This window comes from Rhinolophus hipposideros (genome assembly GCF_964194185.1).
Source record: "Rhinolophus hipposideros genome assembly, chromosome: X".
Lineage (NCBI taxonomy): Eukaryota > Metazoa > Chordata > Mammalia > Chiroptera > Rhinolophidae > Rhinolophus > Rhinolophus hipposideros.
This window is the reverse complement of record NC_138046.1, coordinates 116,810,556-116,837,864: the sequence shown is the minus strand read 5'-3', so window position 1 is coordinate 116,837,864 and position 27,309 is coordinate 116,810,556. Positions and strand designations below refer to the sequence as shown.

The window sequence follows — 27,309 nt, the reverse complement described above, 5'->3', positions numbered from 1 at the left end:
GCTCCTGGACGGAAGTGACACAGCGAGGCCGGCGTCGGAGTTGCTATAGAGGCGGGGTGACGGACAGATTGGCTGCTGTGGGGTCGCACTTCCGGTCATCTCCTGGGGAAACGCGCATTGTGAAGGCGACACCCGCTAGGGTCTCCGGTGACCGGGATCGCGGCAGCGGCCCGGAGGGCGGGATGTTCCGGGGTTTGAGCAGTTGGTTTGGCTTGCAGCAGCCAGAGACCGGTGACCGCCAGTCCGAGGAAAACGGGCAGCCTGAGGGAGACGGGCAGCCTAAGGGAGACACTGCACCCGAGCAGCGCTCCGAGGCGGTGGCGGAGCCGGCAGACGGGGAGTCGCACCAAGCCGAGGACCAGGAGCTCCTTCACCAGGCCAAAGGCCTCGGCAGTGAGTCTCCCCAGGGACCAGAGACTGTCTGGGAGTGCTCGCAACCTTCCTTTTGATACCCCTGGGGCGCGGGCCTGGCTGATCGAGGGATGTGGGGGTGGAGGAAGGTGTGTCTTGTCGGTAGGTCCTCTCAGGACGGGAGAGGTTGGTGAAGAACTGGGCCAAAGCTTCATCTAGCAGTCAAATACGGTGCCTCAAGTTCCTGGTGACTTGTCACTCTTTGCAAAGTGTAAACATTAGGAGCAGGGCCGCAGTAAAGCGGTATGGCCCGACGTCTTTAGGTTTGACAAGGAATCTTTGTGTTCAACTCGCCAACTTTCACCTCCACAACTTCCCACCCCCAGGATGGCAGCCAGTTGGGGAGCTTGAGTTGGTTGAAAAAGGGCGTTTTTGCCCTTAGGGCAGAACGTATTGTCCTAAGTAAATTGAGGAAGACTTATTGAAGACCTCGGCTCATCTCCTTTTCAGGTGCAGTGGGACCTTTTTCCTGCCAGTTTTTGTCTGTGCAAGTTTCAGTACTAGATGTTTTATGAACGATATCTCATTTCATCTGTTAAACACCCCAGTGAGTTGGGAGAACAAGCTCAGAGCCCGTTGCCCTGAGTTATACTGATAGATAGTAAGTGGTAACGGTGGAATTTGAACCTAGGCTTGTCTAATTTCAAAGCCCGTGCCCTTTCCAGAGTTTACTGTGTAGTTAGGGAAGAGAATAGAAGTAGTACGTAGTCTTGAAGGATAAACAGGTGCTCTAGTAATTCTGATTCTGGAGAGACCATGGCCAGTTTAGTGAACGAAAACGTCTTTGAGAAGATAGGCCCTAAAGCACACATTGCTACAAGTGAGAGAACTTGTAGCAAAGGTACATATTACATTTAGCGAGCATTTTTAAAGAAGCTACTAAGTCAGGAGCACTGGGAGAGGCTGGAGCCTGAGTAGAGAAACACATACTTGAATAAGAAAGGCTGCAATATTCAAAAAGTTTTACTTCAGGGTAGAGGAGCACGGGAAACAGACATAACCTCAAATCATGGCAGTACATAGTCTCAGTGCAAGGCCCCCAAACAGTGCACAAGAGAAATAAAACTAAGTGCTGTGTAATGAAATCACTAAAGAGGGAATGACTATTTCCTGTGTGGAAAACTGGGGGAAAATAAGCTTGGCCTATTGGACAAAGAGATGTGAGATGAATTTGACCAGAGAAGAAAAGCCATATTAAGTAGTTGGGATAGATAAAAGTGGAGCCACATTAGGAAAAGCAGGTTATGGGGGTTTACCCGATTTCATAGCACTTAGAGAACCATTTTCATTTTTCTTCAGGGCAGTGTCAAAATTGGCTTCTTAAAACTTAGTGACAGCTTTATTGAACTTCACGTTTGTATTTAGTGACAAAGACCTGTGAATATTTTTTAATAAATGTGTATTCGATACGTATGTCTACTTGGGAACCTAATGCTGCGATCTCTTTTCTCACCAGACTTCCTTGATGTTTGGGGAAGCCGAGGTTAGATGGAAGTATCCCCTTTCCCTGCCCACACATGTATTGTGAATTTAAAGTTTCCAAATAAATGGAAACTCACTGCCAAATAAATGAAACTCATTTGGAATAAATTCCAAACTCACTGCCGAGGCTCTTTTGGTTCTGATATTTATGTGATTTTTTAAAAAGAAGTAAAGGTTCTAGTTTATACACAAGTCTTCATTCAGAAAGGCGAGAGATGATATTTTTTCATTTCGACATATTCATCCTAAGAGGTATGTTATCTTTAAAAAGGCCCATCTAGGGGTGGCTGGTGAGCTCAGTTGGTTAGAGCGCGGTGCTGGTAGCACCAAGGCTGCCAGGTAAATCCCCGCATGGGCCACCATGAGCTGCGCCCTCCTTAAAAAAATAAATAAATAAATAAAAATTTTAAAAAATAGTAAAAATACCCATCTATGTTTTGAAAACTGAAACTAAACATCTCTGAGCCTGAGTTTCACTAAGTAGATTAGTTTCTTTAGCCTTTACAAATCTACATGGAATCTTCTAGGAGCCCCATTTGTTCTGTAAACATTTGTTTAGTGCCTCCCTTCAAGATTGGACCCTAAATCCTTCTAGTTCATGACATATTTACAAATTTAGGCAACTTAACCAGTTACAAGTAGGCCTGCTTTCCACTCCCTCATCAATAACCAAACCTTCCCATCCTTGGCCCTCCATTCTGATAAACTTAGGATCACCTGCTTCAGGGGAGGGTAGTTTATGAGGGAACTCCTTGAAGAACTCCTCCCTACCTCCCTGAAGGCCTCATGCCCCAAAGTAACTTCTTATTCACAAATTGGTTGGTTGGTTTTTGTTACAGTTGACCAAATTAGAGCTTTACCTACACTCTTTCTTTAAAAAGAAAAAATACCCGAGCCTCTAAGAGAGTTAAATGTCTGAGTCACTCACACAGTTTAAATAAGTGGGAGGGTGGTCCAAGATGAGCTTTGGCTTTTTTAAAACCATCCCTAAGACCAGTCCATGCCCAGGAATGGAGGAAGGGCGACCTCCTTTTCCTTCTCCTTTGAAAAGTGCTCTTAGTATTTGCAGTGGAACTGTGTTAATTAGGCCAGCCGCCTCTTTTTCTGCAAGGCAAATGTATTTCAAGTTCTAGGTGACTATTTTGCTTAGTTTACAACTAAGAGGGCTCCAAAAGTTACTGTGTATATAGAAAAATACATGTCTGCTTTGATACAGAAGTAAAATCCCAATTCAGATCTGATGACAAACCCAGGTTTACCATGAGGAGTGCAGACAGATGGTCAAGGGCTTGGATCCCACAGCTTATGAACAAAATACTGAAAGGAACTGGAAATTGTAGCTTGAAGAAGAAACTGAGGGGCGTTGCTCAAAATTCTCTCAGGTTATTTATTTATTTTTTACAGTTGTTGTATATTAAGAGGACAGATCTTAGTCTGAGAGGTGAAAATGACAAGGGAAGTGAAAAAGGATTTCTGAATTAGAGATGGATAACAGTAATAATTGGCTGCCCTTAGAAGTCATGTGTTCCCCATCCCTGGAAGTGGGGTACCTGGATAGGAGGTTGAATTAGGTAACTTCTAAAGTCCCTTCCAACACAAAAGATTCTAAAATTGTATGAAATATAGTATTTTGGAAAAATTAGCCAGCCTCTTCAGAAGAATGTTAATATTCTTATATATGCCTTGGAAACCACTATCTGAATTTATTTTCCCATTCTAACAGGAAGCCTTAAACTCTGCCTTCCTCTCTTTACTCTGATGAATGTATGTGTTTTCTGACCTTTGAGAACCTTCCCACTTTCCTTTACCTTTATCATTTCATTCAATTCTGCAAGCCTTTGTCATTTGCTCATTTGACGTGAGGCTGTACGGGATTGGGACACCAGCTTGCCACTTCAAGGCAGATAGCCTGTGTTTGAGATCCATACACTACTTACTGTCTTTATTGTGGTCCCATTTGCAACTTACAAAAAGTTCAGCTGCAAATTATAGAAAGCCCAACAGAGGCTTAACGAGAAGAGCTTGATTGTTTGTGTTCGGGGTCCCTAAAACCACCACCAGGTTTGATGAGCATCCATCTAAATTGGGGTTTCTTTAGCAAGGAGGGCGGGGATAGGCTCTTGGCTGGGCAGTCAGTGAGATGGGTCTGCCCCATCATAATGGACAAATCGTGTATCCTCTGCGAGCCTTGGCTTCCTGTCTGTAAACTGAGCAGTTATACCTGCTCTTCCCAGGATGGTTGTGAGACTAAAATGACATAATGAAAATGAAAATCAAATGACTACTTTTGGTGTTCACAATCTGCCTCCTCCTTCCATAAGGTTGTGGAGGTTGACTAACTCACAGATGTTTTACTTCCTCTTCTTCGGTGCCACCCTTTTTTGTGCCTAAGTTCCAGAAGTTGACATTGACCTCCGTTTACTTCCTGTTGACTCTGATCTTAGTCTCAGTTTTTTTCTAACCACTTAATAAAAACTGTCTTTAACCTGGTGTCAGATGATCTCTTGGGAAAGTTAATAAACCACTTCTCGTCTTTATGAGCTTCTACCTGAAAATCTCTTGTCATGCTCTCCCGCTTCCCTCTCCCTCTGACTTCAGAATCCAGGCCACTCTAATTACTCCTGGGAGACCTTCTCTGAGTGGCTTTGTTTTATGAATAATCTTGCTCTTCTGGTTGCCTTTAAGTTGTTTGTTGGTTTGTTTGTTTGTTTGTTTGTTTAGAAACGGACATTCCTTGCGGGCCAGAACTGTGCTTTCACCTTTGTTTAGTGTGTTCAGTGTACTCCACCCCTGGAGTCATTAAAATCTGAGAGTTGAGATTATTATGCTAAAAATACCACTTTGGGGTTTTTTTTTTGTTTTCGTTTTTTATAAATTTTATTGGGGAACAGTGTGTTTCTCAGGGCCCATCAACTCCAAGTGGTTGTCCTTCAATCTAGTTGTGGAGGGCGCAGCTCACTGGCCCATGTGGGAATTGAACCACCAACCCTGTTGTTCAGAGCTCACGCTCTAACCATCTGAGCTATCCAGCTGCCCCTAAAAATACCAGTTTTTAAATGACAGTCCTCCCTTAGGAAAAAATGTCGATTCTAATTCAAAACGTATTCCTGAGAAATCTTATAGATAACCCTGCTCTGTTGGAACTTTAGATTTCTTTGTCTATCTGCAAAGAATATTTTCACAAAGTGTGGCTGTCTACCCATGTTGTCTTACCACTCTGGGCAAGTAGACTAGTCACACTGAGAGAGAAGTGAAGGATCTCCCTAACGCTCACACTTGTGTCACTCCCCATGCATCCTTTCAATAAATACTGGTCACTCACTGGGTGAATCAGACAGCCTTGGTCACTGCCCCAGTCCGGCGTAGGCCAGGCCTTCAGTCTGAGAAGACAGACTCACTAGGGGATCAGTAGAGGGTCCTGAGTATTGTTGATTGGGCAATGTGGGTTCTGAGGGAGCATATCTCAGGCGCCTACTCCAGTCAAGGAGTCCGGGAACATTTCCTGAGAAGTGATACATGCGCAGAGATCCATAGCCTGTGTAAACTTAGCCAGGTAAAGGGAGAGCAGATAAAAGTTTTCAAAGCAAGGAATAACGTATTTGTCGCCTCCTTGGAGATCCTCGAGAATTTCTTGTGGTCATATGAATGTAGAATAAGAGAGGGGAGAGTGAGACCAGCAACAAGTAGTGTCCTCTGGTATAGTCATAATGGGGTGTTGATGTCATTGACAGATGGGTGCCACCAGACACAGTGGGGAAAAGACTGTTTAATGGTAAAGGATGTGGGAAGTGGGAGAGATGGTCATTCAGATTGGGAGCCGTACTGCTGCTCCAGGGACAAGTTGCCTGATTGTCTAAAAGTGGTATCACAGAGTGAGGATTTTGTCAGGTATGCCAAGCTCCCTTTGTCATTCTTATCGGGGTTTTCTGCCTGCCTGAGTATTTTGAGAGTTAACCACCATCACCATCCCCGCCCCTCGACCCCCCAGCACATGCAGGTGGCAGAGGCAAGACTGCCCTTAGAATCTTTCCTGTGAGATGACATTCAAAGGCCAGTTGCCCTGAACCATCCCCCTGCAAGTCCAGTTTCGGGACCTACCTGAGGTCACTTCCTGCGGACCAGATTGTGCAGAGAGAGTGTGGACTTTGACATTATATTATCTGCATACAGGCCTTTATATTGTAGTGCAGTAGAGCCTTGACACATACGTATTTTCAGGTCTTCAGGAAGGTTAGTTTTGTTTTCGTTTGGTGAAGGTGAAGGTGAAAGTGGAAGTTTGTGTCTTACGGTTTTCGTTTTGTTCTACATATTTGCTCATTATTAAAGAAGGATTTATATTTATATTAGGACTTGCCAAGATTTCTATTTATTGAAATCCCCCAGATTTATCATGGGATGGGTTAATCTAAGAAAGGAGGGATGGTTTTTTCTTTGAACAGGAGGAAGAGGAAGAAAATAAAGATGGGATACTGAGGGTCTACAAAGGAGGAAAAGTATAAAGGAGCCTTGATCTTATTTGTAAAGTTGGAGGGGAGGTTATTTACTGAGATAAGTTAGAACTAGAGACTGGAGAAGGGCAAGGCAAGTTTGAAACAGCTACAGGGGGAGAACTGGGGAGTTTGCTAAGGGTCTTTGAAAGAGATGAATCAATGGCCCAATATGGGTGGCCAATCCACCAAGAAAGTGGAGTACTATCAGTGCTTCTCATTTTTCGTTTTAAGTCCTGGTTGATAAGGAACATGCCCTGTGATTTAAGATTCTTATAAGAGCTCTTTCAGGGAGAAATTACAAATACAATAACCATTGTACTCAAATGGAGCATTGACTCATTTTTATTCTTTACAGACTATCTATTCAATTTTGCGACCGCTGCTACAAAAAAAATAACTGAATCAGTTGCTGAAACAGCACAAACGATAAAGAAATCAGTAGAAGAAGGGAAGATAGATGACATCATTGATAAGGTACATTTAAATTTCTTTTGGTAGTAGAAATTTATGAAATTCATTAACAGCTAATATTGTCCCTTCTTAGGAACTTTATTAACCCAAGTAGGATATCATATTCTGATAAAAATATTAATAGTTGAGATTCTTGGTTTTTTTCTCTCTTTGTGTAACAAGTGGCTGTGACATAAATCATCTGATTTAAATAACCTTGGTTTTTATTTTAATGCAGTCTAAAATATATTGATACTTTTGGGTAATACTAAACTTTTCATATTGTGAGTTTAATTTTCAACTGTAACCACTTCAAAGTATATTTATACTTTTGTATCATCTGGTTAAGTTTTTAAAGTCTTAGCTCATTAGGAACAACCCTTTTAGACACTAACGCATGAGTGTGTTAATTTTTTTATAGTGGTTAAAAAAAAAGGGGGCCTAGGGAATTTCGTTTCTGTTGGTAATTTGAACGAAGGAGGTCATCAATTAAACTTTAGATAGCTTGTCGTTTAGATATTTTTGTTGTGTGTACTATTTGTCAGAATGAGAGTTGAGCTGTCTTATTTTTTTGAATAATACAAAATTTCAATTTTTGTGTGAGCTGTCTTATTTTTTTGAATAATACAAAATTTCAATTTTTAACTTATTTTATGTTTGCATTTGCAAAGATAATTCATCATAAAGGGGGTTGTATACTTAAAATTGAAAAATGTTGACAATCCTTCTTGTGGAAAGGGGGAACTACCACTTTTTTAGCCTTTTTATTGAAGAAAATGAATAAAATATCTCAAATAGACTTCACCGATCTTGAATGTAATTCTTATCTAATAATAGATTTTTCAAGGTAATTTGACTCTTTATGTATTTTTTTGACAGACAATTATAGGGGATTTTCAGAAGGAACAGAAAAAATTTGTTGAGGAACAGCATACAAAAAAATCAGGTATGGTATAGGTTTGTTGTACACGACTCACTTACCTGCCAAATTTTATTGAGCACCTTTTACATGCAAACACCATGATAAGGCTCTGAGAATACAAAAAATGTATAAGTAACGGCTTCCATCCTTTGGGTAGGGCAAACACTCGTGGGAAAGACAAACACATAAACCTTTGGCGTTTAAAGGAAGGAAGGAATCATTCCCTGCGGCTGGGATAGTGGGTGAGGTCAGCCAGTGACGGCCCCTCTGAGGAGCTGGCTCTGAAAAAGAGAGAGTAAGCTTTCATTTCTCAGTTTATGTCACGTCCAACACAGTGTCTGATGTGCATATAATGGACCCTTAGCAAATGTTAGCTCCCTTTCCATTCTCTTCAAAGAACAAAAGAGTTTTCCAGGGAAATGACAGAGGGCCATGCAAAGTCATGAGGGTTTGAGGAACTTAATACGTTTCTTTACTGACAAATGCTTTTTTCAATGTTTGCAGTTACAAGATCTCAAAATGTCCACTTTTACTGTTTGATGGTGTTCAAACACAAAACTGGCATCATGTCTTTGAACTTGGCAAAAATAGGGTAAAATAATTCACTCGGTTTGAGCAGTGCTACAAATTCAAAAAGAACTGGTTAGTCCTGTGGTGAGTTCCCATCAGGCATTGTCGTTCCTACATAAACTCAAAAGTATGAAGCAGCTCTCTGGGACAAATAAACTATACAGATTAGCATAACCTAGAGTGTCACGCGAAGCAGTAAAATTGACCCTAGCTCGGGGACTTGGTATAGGAGCTGGTTGGTGCCTCTGAGATAGGGATTGTGAGGGCATGGGGATGAAAAGCTTGGAGGTGATTTCATTTTTGAGGTGCCCATTAGACAGCCAGGTGAGAGGAACATGTACCAAGGCAGGAAGGGAATGCAGGTGGCATGTTGGGAAAATTCCATTCTTCAGTCACATTTCAATTGCCCAGTAACCACATGGGGCTGGTGGCTTCCATACTGTTCCATGCAGATGTAGAACATTCCCATCCTTGCAGATAGTTCCGTTGCGTGGCAGTGCTCTAAATTAAGTGAACAGGCTACAGCAGCTATTTATTTCTGTTGGAAGCATGAAGGAGAATTCCATCTATAGATACAGATTAGTAGTCAAGTCATGGAAGAACCGTAAGAGTAGGTGAGCTCCGAGATGCAGAGTGTGCCAAGCATGAAGAGAGATGAGCAGAGATTTATGGTGTTTAGGGAAAGTGAGGAGCGGAAGGAATTGACAGTTTCTGAGTGCCTGCTAAATGGCGGGCACTTTATATGTAACATCTCATGTAATGAATGGAAAGCTCAGCAAGGTTAAGTAATTTGCTGAAGGTCACTCAGCTGGTAAGTGATGAAACAAATCTGCCATCAAAACCAGTGCCCGGGGATCAAATATATGGTGATGGAAGGAGAGCTGACTCTGGGTGGTGAACACACAATGGGTTTATAGATGATGTAATACAGAATTGTACACCTGAAATCTACGTAATTTTACTAACAATTGTCACCCCAATAAATTTAAAAAAACAAAGCAACAACAAAAAAACAGTGCCAATTTACCCAAGGAAGAGAGAAGCAGTGGAAGCCCGAGGAGGGAGAATTTCAAGGAGAGCATGGTCTGCAGAGAGGAAAGGGATTGTAAAATGCTCCGCATTCATTTGTTCGCCTGACGGTCATAGTAACTCTGTGAAGTACTTATTGTTACCTCCATTTTCCAGACAAGGAAACCGGCCTAGAGAGAAAAGAACTAGGAAGTGTCCACAGGGTTGGACAACCAGGAAGTTATTGGTCACTCAAAATAGAGCAGTTTCAGAGGAAGGGGGGTATGGAGGGTGTCTTATCCTTACCAGCTCAGGCCTTGTGAGGACCTCATTATCTGAGGTAAGTAGTGCTAGGAGAAGCTGCCCAAGGTGAATAGACTTAAAATGGAGACAAAAATGTTATAGTAAGTAACATAAGAAAAAAAGTCTTAGAGGGTCTTTACCCCAATTTCTTTTAAGTATGAAAATATGTTTATTTTATCTTATAATTAACAGAATTTGGATTATAATTGCCACCATTTGCTTGTTCAAGATGAGCCAAAGAATGAACTGGGTGTCTGTCCATCTGCCCATGTTTTCATCCATGCATGCACATCAGTTTTCTATCAATTGGCCCACTACAGGATGTTTTCTCCATCCGACTTTTGCAGCATAATAATAAAAGGGATTCTTTCTGCAAAAATATGAGGACCCTTTGCACGTATGTCTTCTGTGCTGACCACCCACCTCCATAGCCTTAACTCTGCCCTCTTGCCCTGCTCCAGGCTTGGACGGTAGAGCTGCTCTCTCTGAACACACTGCGCCCCCCACACACACACTCCCACCAGTGAACTCCTCCTCCTAGTCCAAGATGGGTTCCAGAGTCACCAGAGAAACCCCATAGGACTCACCTGTCCAGGTGGTTGCCATTTGTCATCTGGCATGCTAATCATGCTCAGTTGTAATCATCTCGTTTCCTTGTGAGCCCCAGAGACACAGGCTGGGTGTTAGGTGTCTTGGTATTCCCAGCACTTCCAAAGGCTCAGAGGGTTTGATCCCAGCCCTGTTGTTTATTGCGCCGATTTGCCCATTTCTTTCTGCATTTGCTTTCACTCTTGACAACCCTTTTCTCAATTTCTAGCCGCTATCTTGCAGCCTCCTTATCACCGTTTGTCATGAGTCAAGTACAGTAACTTTTTACAAAAACTTTTATTAGGAAATAATTTCAATATACAGAAAAGTTGCAAGAATGAGTAGTACAGAGAACACCCGTATACCCCTACTTAGATTGTTAGTTTTCCAGCTTTAGGAAATTTAACACTGATACAATACTCATATTCTGATTTCATGAATTGACCTAGTGAGGTCCTTTGTACATTTCACCCTCAACGCAGCATCCAGTCTAGGGTACAGTATTGCATTTTTTGTCATGTCTCTTAGCCTCCTTTAATCTGGAACATTCCCATAGCCTTTCCTTGTCTTTTATAACATTAATGTTTTTTAAGAATAACCCTCCCCCCTTTTTTGTTAAATGGACCATTCCTCATTTGGGTTTTGTATGATATTTCCTTGGGATTAGACTCAGATTATGCATTCGTGGCCAGAATACTACAGAAATGATGTGTCCTTCTCAGAATATCACATTTGGAGGTCACAATGGCTATCTCTCCCTCACTGCTGATACTGATTTTGATCACCTGGTCAAGGTGTTGCCCAATATCTCCACTGCATATTTCAAGTAATTTTTTTACCAAATGCATACATGCACGAGATTCATACATTAAGTCTGGGAATTGTGTTGAATGGTCATATTTGGAACTCATTAGTTAATTGCTAAAAAGGTTGTGTGGAACTTTTTCATTTTTTTTCAAACCACGTTTGCAGTGTAACCCTTGTAACCTGTTTTTTCTTCTTTGCTGTTAAAAACCTTTTAGAAGCAGCAGTACCCCCATGGGTTGATAGTAATGATGAAGAAACAATTCAACAACAAATTTTGGCCTTATCAGCTGTAAGTATCTTGTGATATTCTGTATAGAAGTACTTTCTTCCTATCATGACTTTATCCTTAGCAGAATGTTTTTCTTCTATACAATTTTTTAAATATTTTGAGATATTAGGAATGTACACATCAACTTTTACTATTTTTTTTCACTAACTTTTAATTTGCTTCTCCTTAAGTCCTTTTTTCCTAATGGAAAAGTATAGCCTACTATACAAAATAATTCTTTCGGCCTTAAAAGAATTCTTTTATGTTATTAAGATAGATAATCTTTTGAAATATGCTATCATATAGTTTCTAGACAGCATTCTAATTCTTCTGAATGAAATGATTGTATTCTAAATGTTCTTTTTAACTGCTATATGTATTTCTTTGAAACTGAAATTGAAAGAAATAAAATTCCATATGCTGGCCCACAAAAATTTCACTTGGGACCTCAGAGGGAACATAGCAATACCAGTTAACAATTGTGTATACCTGCCAGTTCCGGAAAGCACTTTCTCACACATTATCTCTTTAGAGCCTCACCACACATCTGTGAAGTAGGTAAGGGCTTTTATCACCATTGTACAAGTGTGGGGACAAGACTCTCAATTGTGACTCTCTCTTATCTGTGTCTGCACTGGGCTGTGAACTCGTAGCGGTCAGACACTGGCTTTGATGTCTGCCCTCAGCACTGAGCACCCCGCCTGGCATGGGACTCAACAAACAGAGCTTTTTACTATATCAGTGGTTTTCAAGCTTTGTTTTTCACCCACTTTTTTTTTTTTAAGCAGTCATAAATGGAACCTCAGTCTAGGCAACAAACAAACATAGAGCTGGGTTGTACCTCCTTTCCATTGCCCTCCCCCAGGGCATTTTAAAGTTTTTCTTTCCATTAGTAAGCACTTGAAAGGCCGGAACATCCATTACGAGTTCATTGTGAACACGATGTTACAGCCAAACCCGACACTGATGTCACAGCCCTGCTTGTCCCCAGAAGGGAATTGGGCAGTGAGAGCCAGTGTCATGTGAGGGCAAACATCAGATACTCTCCAGTCAAGTCCCCCCAGTGCCTGTTTCCCCCATACCTGTTCCTCTCCTTATCTTCTCCATCTCAGAATAAGATTCCAGTTATTCATCAATTTTTTTCTAGCCACAAACCTAGGGGTCTTCCTTGAGTCAGGCCTTCCCTCCCCCATCGCACCCTGGTCCTGACAATGCTGTGTTCATAATATAGTCCTAGTTTACTTCTCTACTGCCACCACTGTGGTCCTGAGGTCCTGGTGCCATCATCTCCTGCCTGAGACATCCCAATTGTCCCTTCCTTACCCCTTTCCAGTACAAGCGTATCTCAGCAGCCTGAGGGATCCACTGATGGTGTACATCACTTTGTGTCACTCCCTGACATGGACCCTTCTAATCCTCGTTGCTCAGGGACTAAAATCTAAACTCCCTCTGCTGGCTTCTGAGGCTTCCTGTTGTATACACGTCTCCTGCCTCAGGCCCCACTGCCCTGACTGCCCGCACTCCAGCCATTGTTTTGTAACTAGGCCCATTAGGAGGCTGTTGTAGAAACTTAGGGGAAACATTGGGGGCAGTTTCAAGCTTGGAAATGTTTTATATTAGAAGGTAACAACTAAAATCCACTTAGGTTCAGGTTCTTGCTTTATTAATGTAGGAATTCTCAAAAACCAAAAATGGTTAAAAATCCAACATGGGCAAGGTGAGATGAAACTGGTACTTTCAGTAGCAGCATACACTGCTACAATCTTTCTGGAAGAGAGTTTGGGCACTATGTATTGAAATAATACTAGTCTTGAACCAGAAATCCCACTTCTAGGAATTTAGCCTGAAGGGATCGCTTTAGAAGAGAATAAACGTTGTCTATCTGTAAAGTGATGTTACTGCAGAGTTCTGTATAAGGAAAGATTAGAAACAATGTGCTGACTACCAACATGGGCCTGGTTAAATACATTGTGGTTCATTCAGAGTAAATGTGTCTACTTCGGAGATGGGAAGATGTTGATGACCCTGAGTGAAAAGGGAGTATCTTCCTATTTATGTCAAACTGTATATATGCAGAGAGACATGTCTAGGAGGGGTTGTGGGGTTGTCTGTAGATGGTGGGAGTTTTGACTCTGCTTTTCTTTGGTGTTTCAAATTTTTAAAAAACAGGTGTGTATCATATTTACAAACAAAATGATGTTTGCTGTTTGATTGTTTCTACCCTATTTCTTAAAAAAAAACAAACAAAAAACCAATTTTAATGCTTTGAGTGGTCCACAACAGCAGTTTTTTGCCTTGGTTATATGCTCAGTCTATAGGAGAGAGGATGGTTTGGAGACATCCCTTTATATGCTAACCAGCGTGAGTCACGCTCCATCGCAGAGGAATTCAAAGCCACCCTCCTTTCCTCAGAAATTGCCTGTCCAGGGTGAGGTAACCCAGGGAATTTGACTTTGGGTCTTTCATTTTGTTTCCTTCTTGGCTAACCAAAGAGAAGTGCTCCAAATGAAACACGGACTCTCACAGATCTTCCAGGTTGGGTGTCATGGGCCTGGGTGCGTTGGAGAGTCACAGCACCCACAGCACCCTTTCAGAATTCGCACATTCTGTACTGGCTGTGGGTCGCAAGCCATACAAGGGTCTTCTGTGAGGGGGATGTTTTCTCTAACAGTCTTGGATTGAATTGTTTTTTAATGAGACTCCAATTTAATATACTGATAATACAATATTTGTGTGACATTTTATCCATGTGTTGACTACCTCTTAATGGATTGTGAATTCTCTAACCCTTTTTTTAAGGTATCCTAAACCTGAGTGTAGCACTGTGAAGAATTCATTTAAAGTTGTTATTTGTCGGATATTTTTAAAAGACAGATGGATATCTGGCAAGGCAGGGAAGTGTTGAGGGGAGCCCGTTATTTCACTTTCCTCCCCTCCCTACTGTCGGCATCCTATCATCGGAAACTTGCAGGAGTCAGAGTTCGCTGCAGTGAGCAGCTCAGAGTTTACGTGAGAAAGCTGGCAGCACTGCTAAGTCCAAGGTGGCAGGATTTCAGTGTCTTGTTGTCCCCATAGTGTTGTCACACCTGTGGCCGTGTTCATCTTGCAGAGCAAAGTGAACGTCCTAGATTAAATTGGACAGAGCCTGTGAGACGCATAGGCAGCCCTTTGTTTGAGGCTGTGCTAGACTCAGAGGAGCACCCGACCAGAAGGGGAGGCTCGGCATGCTGGCCCTGCCGCTCGCTCTAGCACATACCTGACCTTGGACAAGGCCTTTTGCTTCCCTGACCCACTTTCCTCATCTGTTAAGCGAGGATGGAAGTGCTTGCTTCACAGTGTCATGACAGAGAAGCTGGGATGTAGAGTGGGGGCCCAGACTGTAACACCAGCACTCAGTGAATGTTTGTTAATGAACCAACACTGAGCCCTTCCCCAGCCTGGCCACGCTCTGCAGAGAAGCCACACCGTGGCTCTGTCAGTCACCCTGGCATTGCCTGGCCCTTGGTTCAGGGACTGACCCGTGGAGCTTCGCAGAGATTTATCAGGCAGAGCCTGGGCCTTCATGTGCTGTCAAGAAGTGTGGGACAAAAGCATGGCCCGTGCACACTTGAGAAATGAGCAGGGCTGTGCACCTGACTTTCCCAATATGGCCACCATGGTTAGCTGACTTGAACTTTGGGTTAGAATGTTTCTAAGTTTATTTATACTAGTTTTCACATATCTAATGGTGCCCACTGAAACAAACATGTGTTCGTATGATTTCAAACTGTATAATTTCAACTAATTCATGATTGAATTTCCCAGCCTCCCAAGCCGCTCTCTCCAATTGAGACTTAAAAATACATGATAGTTGTTGTGGCTGTTCGCTCAAGGGTTGTGAAAGAATTCACGAGGCCGGTAGAAATACAGAAGGAAGATTTATTAAAGTAAGAGGAGGGAGGGCAGGGCAGAGTCTGCTGGAGACTACTGCCCCGAGTCTTTGTTTCATCTGAAGTTTTATATTTTCTAACCAGCATGTAAATTGCTTTGGCCTGTAAGGGAATCTTCTATTATGTTTGGCTTTGTCTGTTGGGGTGGGGGAAGGTTCAGTTAAACTGGTTATCACAACCTTTGCATATATTATGTAAATTTAAGTTGGAGCTAGGAGTGGATCCCATACAGATGTGAAAACCTCGCCTAAGTCACAGGGCCAGGTCTGTAAGGCCCAAGTAAATAGAACCATTGAAACTGGATTAAATTGTCCTAGATTAAATTGTAAATGTATAGTAAACAGAGTCATTAAGGCTTGGTGGAAAGGAGGCAAAGAAAGAAAAGAAAGCTTTCAAGAAGTCCCAAGCTAAATTACACTTGTTTAATCGAATTATACCAGAGATTTAAATCTCAAAATAGAAGATTTAGTGCCACCATTACAGTCCCCATTACAGTCTCTCTTATCAAGAGAGTTGGTCGTTTTCTGCTCATTCTCTGCTCTCTTAAGTGGACAGGTTAATGATAGCTTATTGGACTTCGGGCTGAAGTCTCTGGGAGAATTCAGTATTTGTCAAATCAATGATGCATTATTACATGTTAATTGCATTTATGGTTTTCCCCCTTTTCATCAAAGGACAAGAGGAATTTCCTTCGTGACCCTCCAGCTGGTGTGCAGTTTCATTTTGACTTTGATCAGATGTACCCCGTTGCCCTGGTCATGCTCCAAGAGGACGAACTGCTGAGCAGGATGAGATTCTCCCTTGTTCCGAAACTGTAAGCATTGTCTTCTCGAGCCGGAGTGGCACCGCTCACGAAACATAGATTTGCATTTTCTAATGGCCTTGGTCATGTGCACCGTATCAGGGAAGAATCTTGGAATGGGGGCCAGAACAGTCTCAGACTCTGCTCTGTGGCCCTTCAGCACCACACACACATACACCCACCCACCCCCACCCCCCCACACACACGGCACCAAAGAATGGAAACCAGGAGTGGACTTTTGGGAAGTTTGGAGTAGGGCTGAGATGTGCTCTTTTATCTCTGGTTAGAAGGTAGGACGCATTTTCCTACAAAAACAGATGTGCTGGTGTCTTCCAGAATACAGTTAAGGTCTCCCAGGCCCATCAGGACCGGCCACTCCAGCTCTGCCCTCCAGCAGCAGTGTTCTTGTTCTCTTCCCCACCCACCTGCTGCTTTTCCTCTGCCCTAAGGCTCTCTCTCTCCCCTCCCAGAATCCCTGCCTGCCCTTTGAGTTCCGCACAAGCATAATGTCTTCTGTTTCTGGGACAGTCGTCAGCTGTAGGTCCCCTTCCCTTCCCCTCTGCCACCACAGGCTCTTCCTCACCTTTTCTAATTCCAATCCCTTGTTTCGCATCTCACATTTTTAGAGTCAGCCATCCTTCTTATTCTGTGAGTATTCTTTGTTTCTAACCCTCTATTCTCATTATAGGGATGCAGTGTCACTGTTCTCTGAGGACATGAAGTATAGTTTTCTTGAGATAACTCTTTTCTCTCTGCTCTTTTCTCTGAATCTTTGTGTTCACTTTCTGCTGTCTTTTGTGTTGTAGGATTTCTTTATCCATCCTTTGGGTGACGGTGCCATGCTGAAAGGTGTTTCAGGTTGTGTGTTCCCGCAGGCCTTCTGGGCCTGGTGGCTTCCCCAAAGGGACTCCTTAACCTCCTGCCTGGCCACAGGCAGAATAATGGAGACAGCCTGGCCCCTGGGGCTTCTATGCAACGTTACACCCCCATTCTCAGCTGTGCCAGCTGTCCTTGAGTGTGGAGTAGCTTAGCTCATAGTGAACCCTCAATCTCTGCCCAGTGGGAACAGTCCCTGGCCGGAAGGGGCAGCATGGGAATTGGAGCCATGTCACCGCTCCTTTAGGGCCTGTCCACCTCTCCTCCTGTTCAGCCCAGACTTAGAACAACAGTTGTGTAGAATCTTTTCTTTATTTTTTTTCTTTTTAGTGAAACTCTTGTCTCCACGATTATTAGCATATTGGTCGTTAATTACTATTATGCTTACCAAACCCTGGGAGTTGACTTTTGAACAGTTCATTTGTATGTATGTATCTGTTTTAAGCTCTTTCACCTCAGAATTTGAGGTTGTACCTGTTCTGCAGAGCAGCCTCTTTCTGAGAGAAGAGCAGCAAAGCTCTGGGGATCAGGTGGGCTTCGCACTTGAAGGCTCCATCAGTGTGAAGAACATTGGAATCACCCTGGGCCAAGCCGCAGGCTCGACACTCGGGACTGTCCAGAGGCCTTGAGGCGTCATGACACAAGGCCTGGGTTGTCGTCCATAGTTTTGGTTTGGACAATCCGGGACTCCCTCTCACTGCTGACGGTAATCGTAGTTTTTTAAAGCTTGGGAGAATTGGTATTTGGCAAATAGTATTTTGGATTTGTCGCTAAGTAAGCGGCCCATTGAGTCATATAAGTCTAGTTTCCTACTGCAAATTCTGTTAGGGATGCTTTAGAAATTAGGGTTATTATTTTTATAAGTCTTTATGTATTAGAAATGCTTACTGAAATATTTATGGATGAAAAGCTATGATATCTGGCATTGCCTTCAAATATTCCAACCCCCACCCACAGCAAAGCGTGGGGGTGGGGGCAAGGCGTAGATGCAACCTGACTGACAAAATACTGATAATTATTGAAGTTAGCTCACGGGTACGTGAAGGTTTTTTGTTGTAGTCTCTCCACTGTTGTTGAAATTTCCATAACAAAACAAAATGGAGCCGTAACACAAAAATATAAGACTTCTGGACTCTTCCTTCTGACATACAGAAGTGCATCTTTGATCATTTGAGACACTTGTTCTTAACAGAAGCCATCCTTAACCGGGAATGACTTAGAAAACAAACACTCGGTCTGTATTTCAAAATGCCTTGAGGCCTTCACTCCGACAATAGGGAAATCACACAGTCCTTTCCAGTCCTGGACTGGGACATATGCCCTTCATTTCCCGGAGGCTCTTCACAGCATACTAATGCCTTCAAATAGTCCATGACAGCACAAGCAGTCAGATAAATGTTGGAGAGTTGCTACGTTCCATGGATTCTTTCTTTATTATAGGGCTTCTCTGAACCTTTAGTACGGCATCTGCCTTGTGACACTCTCCAGAGGGTAACTGAATATTTCTGCAGTGTGCCTGTGACCACTTCCTCTTACGTCAAGAGGGAGAGACTGGAAAAGAAGACAATCCAGATGTTTGTTATTATGGAGAGCAAACATTGCCCATAATCCACTGTAGTTGGATAGTACACAGTTTCATTTTGTTCATTCTATAGAGTCAAAATTAAAAGTGACCTTGAAAATATTCAGGCCGCTCACTACCTCATGGGAAAGCTAAGCTCAGTTTTGTGTAGCTGTGATGTGATGGTTTAAGGCGCTTGAACTTATCCGGGTAAAAGCCCCGGTTCCTGCATTTGTTCCCCAGGTGTCTTAGTCTCTGTACCCCCTCACCCTCCGAGTTATTTACCCTGTGAAAGTGAGTTACCCGAAGTGGATATGACACGTTGTCTGATTGCAGAAGAGCACACCGCAGTGTGTCTCGTGTAATTTTAAATGCAGCCTACAATTTCATTAGCTCTTCCAGCACGTGCAGCATACTGATACGTGCTGTGCTGAACTTGTGTTCGGCTGTGAATCCTTACTGAGTGCTGTTAAGCCCGGTCTCCCTCCTTCCAAAAGACATTACGAGGAAAAGAGAGTTGTGAGGCCACGTAAGTTTGGGAAATGCTGCTTTGGGCACATGGTAAGAACTGAACAAGTAAGAGGTCATTATTCCTGTGATCATCTATGTGGGCAGACCACTTATCTTATTCATCCTTTAGCCCCCAGCACCTAGCATGGGGCCTGGTGCATGTGGCACCAGTAAATGCTGGGATTAATGAAAGAAAAGATGGCTGCATCTAGCAGCATATCGGCTTGTTACGTGGCCTAGTTTGTGGAAATAATCTTGCATTTTGCCTCTGGCACTTAAAAAGCTAGCTAGCTTCCTGGCCCAGCTTCCCCACTCACAGATGTGACAGCCCCGTGTTCTGATGTCCTATCTAAGGCAAGCCCTGTCCTCATTCACAAGCCTGGGTCTCAGTGTTTCCTCTTAGTTGTCACTGATTTTCTTCTATTCCTTCCAAGTCTTTCTGTCATGTTTTCTTCCTCGATTCCTCCCACCCCCCCCCCCCCCCAAGAACCTGCCTTTCTTCTAGTAAACCAGGAGGTAGAGAAACCTTCCCTCCTACTCTTTTGTCATTTCTACTAGCAAGGCATTTTTAGAACATAAAATGAAGGACTTCTCAGGCAAAAAACAAAACCACCGTAAATAGCCTGCAGGTCACCAAAGCCATTCCTTAGCTGTCCTAGGTTTCTGTGTGTGTGACAGGGGTGGGAGGGTAGGGTGCATTCTGTTTTTGCGGAGTCTTCTTTTGTCTTCTACCCTTGATATTTTTATTGAATTGCTCTGAGGTGAGCATAGTCATCAATGTTGTTGTTGTTGTTGTTGTTGTTGTTATTATTATTATTATTTTGGAACAATCACAAACTTATAGAAAGGTGAGAAGTACAGTCTAAAGAACTTTTTTTTTCTGAGCCATTTGGGACCTGATGCCCCACCACCCCTGATTGCTTTACTGTGTATTTCCTATAAACAAGGATTCTCCTGTACAACCATAATGTAACCATCTGAACCAGGAAACTCGCTTCTGCCCGTTATTGCAATCTAATTCTCAGCCACTATTCGGGTTTGTCCTTTTGTCCCAATAACATCCTTTTTAGCAAAAGGATCCAGTTCAGACTCACATGTCACATTATCACCCATCTGTCACTTCATTGCTGATTCTTACAGATTGCTAGTTAGTTGCAAGCTGCCAAACATTTCCTTTTATAAGGAACAACGCCCACAATCCTTTCTTCTCACTGTTTGAAAGCGCTTAATTGTTCGGTAAACAGCAAATAATTGGTGGAGTCCTGGCTGTGCTTCCCGTCTCCCAGGTTGATCAAGCTGCTTTCCCAGCAGCAGCCTGTTTTCCTCTGCTGAGGGCAGTGTTGGCATCATTAAAATATCCAGAAATGCTGCGGCTTCATGGGTGTTCTGCAAGTTTGCTTTGGCTGCTGTGGAGATAACTGTTCTTTTTATCCTGTTACTCACTTCGAAAGCAAATGAGAATCTTTGAACCTCACTTGGATTTGCAAATGCCCCTAAAAATCTTCTATTCCAATCTCCACTGCAACATATAACCCCTGCATGCATTTGTGTGCATGTGTGCTCAAATGTGTTGTTTGTCTTTAAAAGCGTGAAGGAAGAAGTGTTTTGGAGGAACTACTTTTACCGAGTCTCCCTGATTAAGCAGTCGGCCCAGCTCACAGCCCTGGCCGCCCAGCAGCAGGCCGTCAGGAAAGAGGGGAAGAGCCATGGCGGAGAGAATGCATCGCCCCTGACGGGTACGTTCCGAGAACACTGGGAAATAACGAGTTACTTTTAAAACAGTCTTAGAGACTCCCATGAGCTTGTCATCTTGTATGTACCAGGAATGTCATCATTAAATGGAAAATTCTTTTCTTTCCAGAGGAAATATTCTTTCTGCTCTTGTTGTCTTCTCTCTGATCCCACCCACATGTCTTTGCCAAGCTCTCTTTTACTTTGCTATCTTTTTCTCATTCTTGTTTTTTTATTTCTTCCATTTATTTCTCCCTCGATCACCAGCCATCTTCCCGTCTCTTTCCTTGCCCTTTACCATGTGACTGTTTTTTTTTTTACCTTCTGTCCTCCACTGAATCAGTCTACCCCTTTTCTTTCTTTCTCAGTCTTCCATTCAACCTGATGTTCCCCCACTACTATAGTCTAAAGCAGAACTAAGCTCCATTCCACTCCAAGTTACAAATATCCAGCTCGGAGCTAGACGCCATTAACTTACACATTTGACTCTTTCTTATTGTGACAGTTTACCCCTGGTTGTTGGGGAAAGTGTTTTATAATTATCAGCAATGATTTAATATCTAAGAATAATTAAAATAAATGTATTTTGTGTCAAATTTGTGTACTCTTTACAACTGGAGACTTTTCTGTTCATGGAATTTCATGGAAATAATTCATGCAAAGCAGTGTGTCCGAGGGCACAGACCACTAATGCAGTTGTTCTACACAGTAAAATTTTGCATTTTGTGTATAGATAGTAACATGAGTCCCAAGTGCCTATCATTCTTTAGTATTTCCTTTTATTAATTTTATTGGAAAATACCATTTTACCAAATACCACCTGTATAACAAAAATGGGCTTAAGACAGGGTTCAGTAAAGACTGTACATCTGGTAAGGTTAATAAGATACAAAGGCGGCCCAAGCATTTGTGATTTTTAGCATTTGTGACAAAAGGAAAAGTTGGCAAATAATTCTCATTACCTAAAAGAAAGAACAGAACTATTTGTCAGTGGATTTTGCTAACACTAAAGTCAAAATTATTTCCTGCTGAAAATTTTATGTAAGCGGCATCAGATGTGATGATATATTTAAAATATCCGTAAAAGAAAGAGGTTGAGATGGTTTCACCTGCCTATTTCTTGTACTGACTTAAAAGCTGAAAGCAGAACATTTTAAAAGCTCATTTCTGTAAATTACTTAGTATCAATCATACTTGTGGATATTTTAGTTGTTATTATTATATGTATTCAGAATTGAATCGAGCAATTATTGTCTCTTTTATTCTCACTTCTTAGAGGCAGTACGGCCCAAAACGCCACCTGTTGTAATCAAATCTCAGCTTAAAACTCAAGAGGTAATACAGTTTTATGTTGTACTTAATAGTTGATATCTGGAAATGAAGTCACTCTGTGTTAACTACCTGAGATACCATTTCAAATGACTTATGAATACGGGTCTTATTTGTTCTGAAGAAGCGGGGTCTGGTACTTGAATAGTTAAGGACCTACAGCTGAGACGTGAGGTGATCCCTGGCATAAATCATTCTACAAGTGCTCATCGGGAATTGGACAGAATGATTGGCATGAACCAAACAAACCATGAGTGAACATAATAGATTCAGGAGGTAACTCATTGAGTTACCAACCAACTGTGCAGGTTAGAAGGTGGGAGAGCGGTGATCATTTGACTAGCAGAAGAAGGAAACGAAAATGAAGCGGGATTAAATTGTGAGATGGCCACAAATGAGCACTAGCACAAAACTGTCGCTGAGAAAACCATTTCCAGAGCTCGTTTGTTGCATTTCAGGATGAAGAGGAGATCTCTACCAGCCCAGTTGTTTCTGAGTTTGTCAGTGACGCCTTCGATGCCTGTAACTTAAATCAGGAGGATCTGAGGAAGGAAATGGAGCAGCTGGTGCTCGACAAAAAGGAGGAGACCGTACTAGAAGGTACAAAAAACCCCACAACCATTCTGTTCCCCAGTTCTGAAGTTGATTGTAGAAAATCGTTATTCTGAAGCTGATATATAGAAATACGTTGTCACTTGCATCAAATTGCTTCTCGGGCTGCATTGGTGGTATAGTGGGGAGCATAGCTGCCTTCCAGAATTGCTTCTCTGTCCCCCAGTAGAAGGTGGATTCTAGCACACGTGGCCAGATCTCACACCCCTCTGCTCTAGGTATGCACAGCAGCAAAGAGAAACTCAGACCCAGAGAGGGTAAGTGATACCCCCAAGGCCTCTCAGTCCCGAGGACATGTGCCCAGGAACTGGGGAGAAAGCAAGCACATCTTTCACGTGGAGACACTGCCCCCTGGCGCTCTGCTTTAAAAGCTGGTATCCTCCTTGGGTTTATGCTTGCAGCTAGAAGATTCTTTTCCCAGCTGCTGTGTGTGCTTCAGGAGCATTGCTTCCGGGAAGATGCATGCTGCCTCTAAAAAAATGGTTTAGGAAAAACGTTGCTTTCTTTGGCACATCAGGACAAATGACTGGCTTTCCAATGAAGGTGGTTCCTGAAGCCTTCTGAGACTTACAGTTCAGGGAGCCGGCTGTTCCCACAGGTTGTGCAGAGAGCACCGCTGGGAAAACTATCCAGCCTCTCAAAGGCTAGCTCCCTGCTGCTCTGGCAAGCTGTTTTTCTCTGAATTTCTGTCCTAGTTGTAACTGGGGCCACTTCATATTCTTTTCTATAGTAGTTGTAAGTTCCTCAAGGGTAGTTGTCCCCCAGAGTACCTAACATGGAGCCTGGCACATAGTAAGTGCCTAATAAATATATCTGAAATTGTTTGGTTGCTATGCAACACACTGTCTTTTCCCTTGAGGTCACTGCTGCAAAAAATTAAAAGATTTGGTTTTTGTTTTCTCTATAGCTACTAAGTTTGTCTATTTTTAAAAGATGAAAATGTATTTTAGCTTAACTTTTTAAATAGCCGGTTTGTTTTGTTTCCTCCCTATTTTATAACCTTGCATAGCAGACGCCTTATCCTGTAGAAACATATGCACATATGTGTACACACACACACACACACACACACACACAGGTATAGTGAGTATCCAAACAGAAAGTTGCCGTTCTAAATCACAACGCAGAAGACCAGTGCGAGAGAGCTCAGATGGAGCCCAATGTGAGGGGCCAGCCTTCAGCAAGAGACCGCCTGACTTCCGGTGCTGGTGTCTCTTGCCACTCTAGGGACACTACTGCTAAAGTGGGACTGTGGAGCCTGCAGATCTGGTTCCATCCGTTTATCTGTCACTGTCAAGCTGTGTGATCTTGGGCAAGTCCCTTAACCTCTGTCAGCCTCCATTTCCCCATTTGTACAATGTGTATAATAGTGGTGTCTAGTCCATGGACTGTTCTAAAGGAAAAAAAAAAAGAGTGATATGTAGAGAGTGGTTAGCACAGTACCTGGCTCAGTAAGTGCTCAAGAAACATTAGCTGTTAACCACTAACAATCATCATCATTGTTAGTGGTAAAAACTAATTTGCAACCAAATATTCATTATCAATTATCCATATAAGTTGAAGGAAACGAGAGGCCTAGGTGAAGTGAAATAACACCCCAAATTTACTGACAACATCTGACACCTTTGGTTCTACATTTAACAAATTTATCTTTCTAATCATGTTTCTCTTGGTCACTGTTAAAATTTGCTCCGTTTTTCTGAGCTCACACAGTGAGGAAGTCTGAGACGTTAAAAATTACTGTGGCTCAGACTTACATAGGTAGTTATAATTGAGAAAATTGTTAAAGCCAACATGATGAATTCAGAATCTTTTCCTTCTCATTTATTTCTTTTAGAGGATTCTGCAGATTGGGAAAAAGAACTACAACAAGAACTTCAAGAATATGAAGTGGTGACAGAATCAGAGAAACGAGATGAAAACTGGGATAAGGAAATAGAGAAGATGCTGCAGGAGGAAAATTAGCTGTTTCCCGAAATATAAGAATAATCCTTAACATTCTGTAACTGACATTAAATTCTAGATGGCAACACTCACTGAATCAGAAGGCACAAAAGAGTATAACTTTATGAAATTCAAAATTATTCCTTTTTCAACTTGAAACTTGCCTCTTTTAAAAAAAGTATATGAGACAGTTATTGTAGTAATCAAAAAAGGATGTTTTATGTAATATTTCTTTAATATAAATCCAGTTAGAGATGTACTGTAGTCAGTATGTATATCCTAGCTTCAGAAACATAAGTAAAATCTTAGAGTTCTGTTTTCCGTGAGGTCAAAAATATATTCTTCAGCTGTGGTTTTCTAAACATTTGTACTTCATGTTGCATTTTCATTGATAATTATGTTAACGCACTTAATGATTGACAGCTATCAAAATGACCAAATTGTACCAAAGAACTTAAGAGGAAGCACTTTTAGAACTTTTTTCTTGATATTTTCTAAAATTCCATCTGGAAGCCAAAAACTAAAATAATTATGTCAATTTGAATGGTATAAACATCATGCGATTTTACATTGAGAAAGACTGCAAAAATATTTTTCTCGGGGGCCTTTTCTTTCTTTCTTGTTTGTTCTTCATTGTGCCACATTTAATAACACTGTTTTCCTAAATTTCAAGTATAGTTTCAAGTATAGTATAATACTGTTTTCCTAAATTACAATGGCAGAATCTCCTTATACTCAAAAGTGGGAAGTCTTACACAAAGTGGGAAATCTCAATTTGTAATTTTTGAAACATTAAACCAGAGCTTTTATACTTGTACAAAAATCATGGTTTTTGTAGAAAGCAGAGCCTCTCGTCCTTTTTGTATTAATGACCATCAGAAGCCTGTTCACCTTAAAATCTCTTGTTGCTTAAATCATCACCACATATGTGTTTTGGCTTTGCTTGTCTTAATTAAACTGTCAGTCTTTATAAAATTGTGTTCCTCTGCATACAACTTACAGAACTTCATACTTGTATTCTGCTAAACTATTAGGCCCATATTCCCAGAAGATGGTTATTTTAAAAGAACAGGGTAGCTTAACATCTGAGGTATTTGCTTCCTGAACTTTTCATATTTTTCAAGGAGCCTTTATTTCACAAAGGGGAATAGAATTAAAACAATTCTTTTTAAGAAAAATGTACATATTTTTATTCTTGGCCCCATAAAAATTAGTCTGTGGTCCTTTGGCAAACGTGTAGTCAACGAGAGAAATGAATGTAGGTCCAAGCGTTTGCTACTGTTATGTTTGTAGTTTGGGATACTCACATGTAAATGAGTCAGACTGTCTCAGCTTGGATCACTTGAGTCGTAGCAATAAACCGCTTGTATTCTATGAAACCGCTGCCCCCATTATCAAGAGATTTCCACCGTGCTTCCACAGTTGCTGATTGTTGAGTTTGGGTTCAGTCAGAGGTGATAACTGGCAACTTCTGAAGTAATCCTATTAGAGGGAAAGGTTTGGTTTCAAAGAGTTTGCTGGAGGGAAAAACATTAAATGTTTTTAAGTAGCTGAAAATCCTAGGTGTAAGCAGATCAGAATATGACAGTGTTTGGCTCTTAGTAGATGCACTAAAATTTTTACTGATGAATGTTGAATAAATACAAAAGAAAGCTTTTAGAGAAAATTGAAAACCTAAAATCATAATAGAAATATGTTACCATTGTTACTGTCAATTTTACATGATACTCATTGTATTTAAAAACAAGCCAATTGGGGATGGCCCGTTAGCTCGGTTGGTTAGAGCGCGGTGCTGGTAGCACCAAAGTTGCCAGTTCGATCCCCGCATAGGCCACCGTGAGCTGCGCCCTCTTTAGAAAGAAAACAAAAGAACGGAATTGTGCATTGCCATGTAAAAATAAAAGAATAAAATAAAACTTTATACACAGCATAAAAATGGTTAATTATGTTTTTATGGATTCATCAAGGAGTAAAATGTTCTGCTTTTGCAAATTTTACAGGTAACTGAAGTGTTATTCCCTTAAAGGGCAAAATAATTTGTAACCATGTTTGGTGGAAAATTTCTAAGTACTTATGACATGCCTGGGGCTTAGCCAACAAGATACATGGAGCATAAAAACACATAAGCTTCACAAAATGTTAAAATACAAAGATACTAAGGGAATTATACCTCACTGCTCACTGCTGGCTGGAACCAGTATGGGCAGCCTGTCTTGGGAGTTTCTGAGGAGCTCAGACGTTGGCCCAGACTCCACATTACCAAGACGCCCAGGGGTTAGAATGGACGTTATGGGTTGAGAAGCGCTGAACTGATGCACTCAAGGCAGCCAAGGATTCTGGTGCCTTTTGCTTCTTACCCAACCACTGGCGTCCTCGGATGACTGTCTTTTTCTAGTTACAGGTGCTTCCTCTGCTATTCCAGTCGGTACCCACTGCCCACTCCCCTTTCCACACTGCCAAATTAAGAGGAACCAAGTTCCCAGGGAGACCACAAATAAGCTTGTGAAATCAGACATTTCTAATACCACACATTTCAGAGGATAAGGACGCTACGAAGCGCAGAGATGAGGCTCTCTGAGAACCGTTGTACATGTTTGCAAGCTGCTTGGGTGGCAGCGGGGGGAGGGAGGGCACTGACGCGCCCTGAAGGCTGTAAAGGATGGATGGCTCATGTGTGGGGCATGTTTATGCATGTGAGACCAAATAAAAATAGTTT

At 42.0% G+C, this 27,309-nt stretch overlaps 1 protein-coding gene across 1 annotated transcript; it reads left to right on the top strand.

Annotated features, from left to right (window-relative positions):
• The first annotated feature begins 21 nt into the window (after window positions 1–21).
• SYAP1 (synapse associated protein 1) lies at window positions 22–27,309 on the top strand. The gene is made up of 9 exons (XM_081041759.1): window positions 22–393; window positions 6,739–6,857; window positions 7,713–7,779; window positions 11,247–11,320; window positions 15,903–16,042; window positions 20,565–20,713; window positions 21,985–22,043; window positions 22,496–22,637; window positions 24,487–27,309. Exons 1-9 carry the CDS (start codon window positions 183–185, stop codon window positions 24,612–24,614), a joined length of 1,089 nt encoding a protein of 362 aa, XP_080897885.1. The 5' UTR covers window positions 22–182; the 3' UTR covers window positions 24,615–27,309.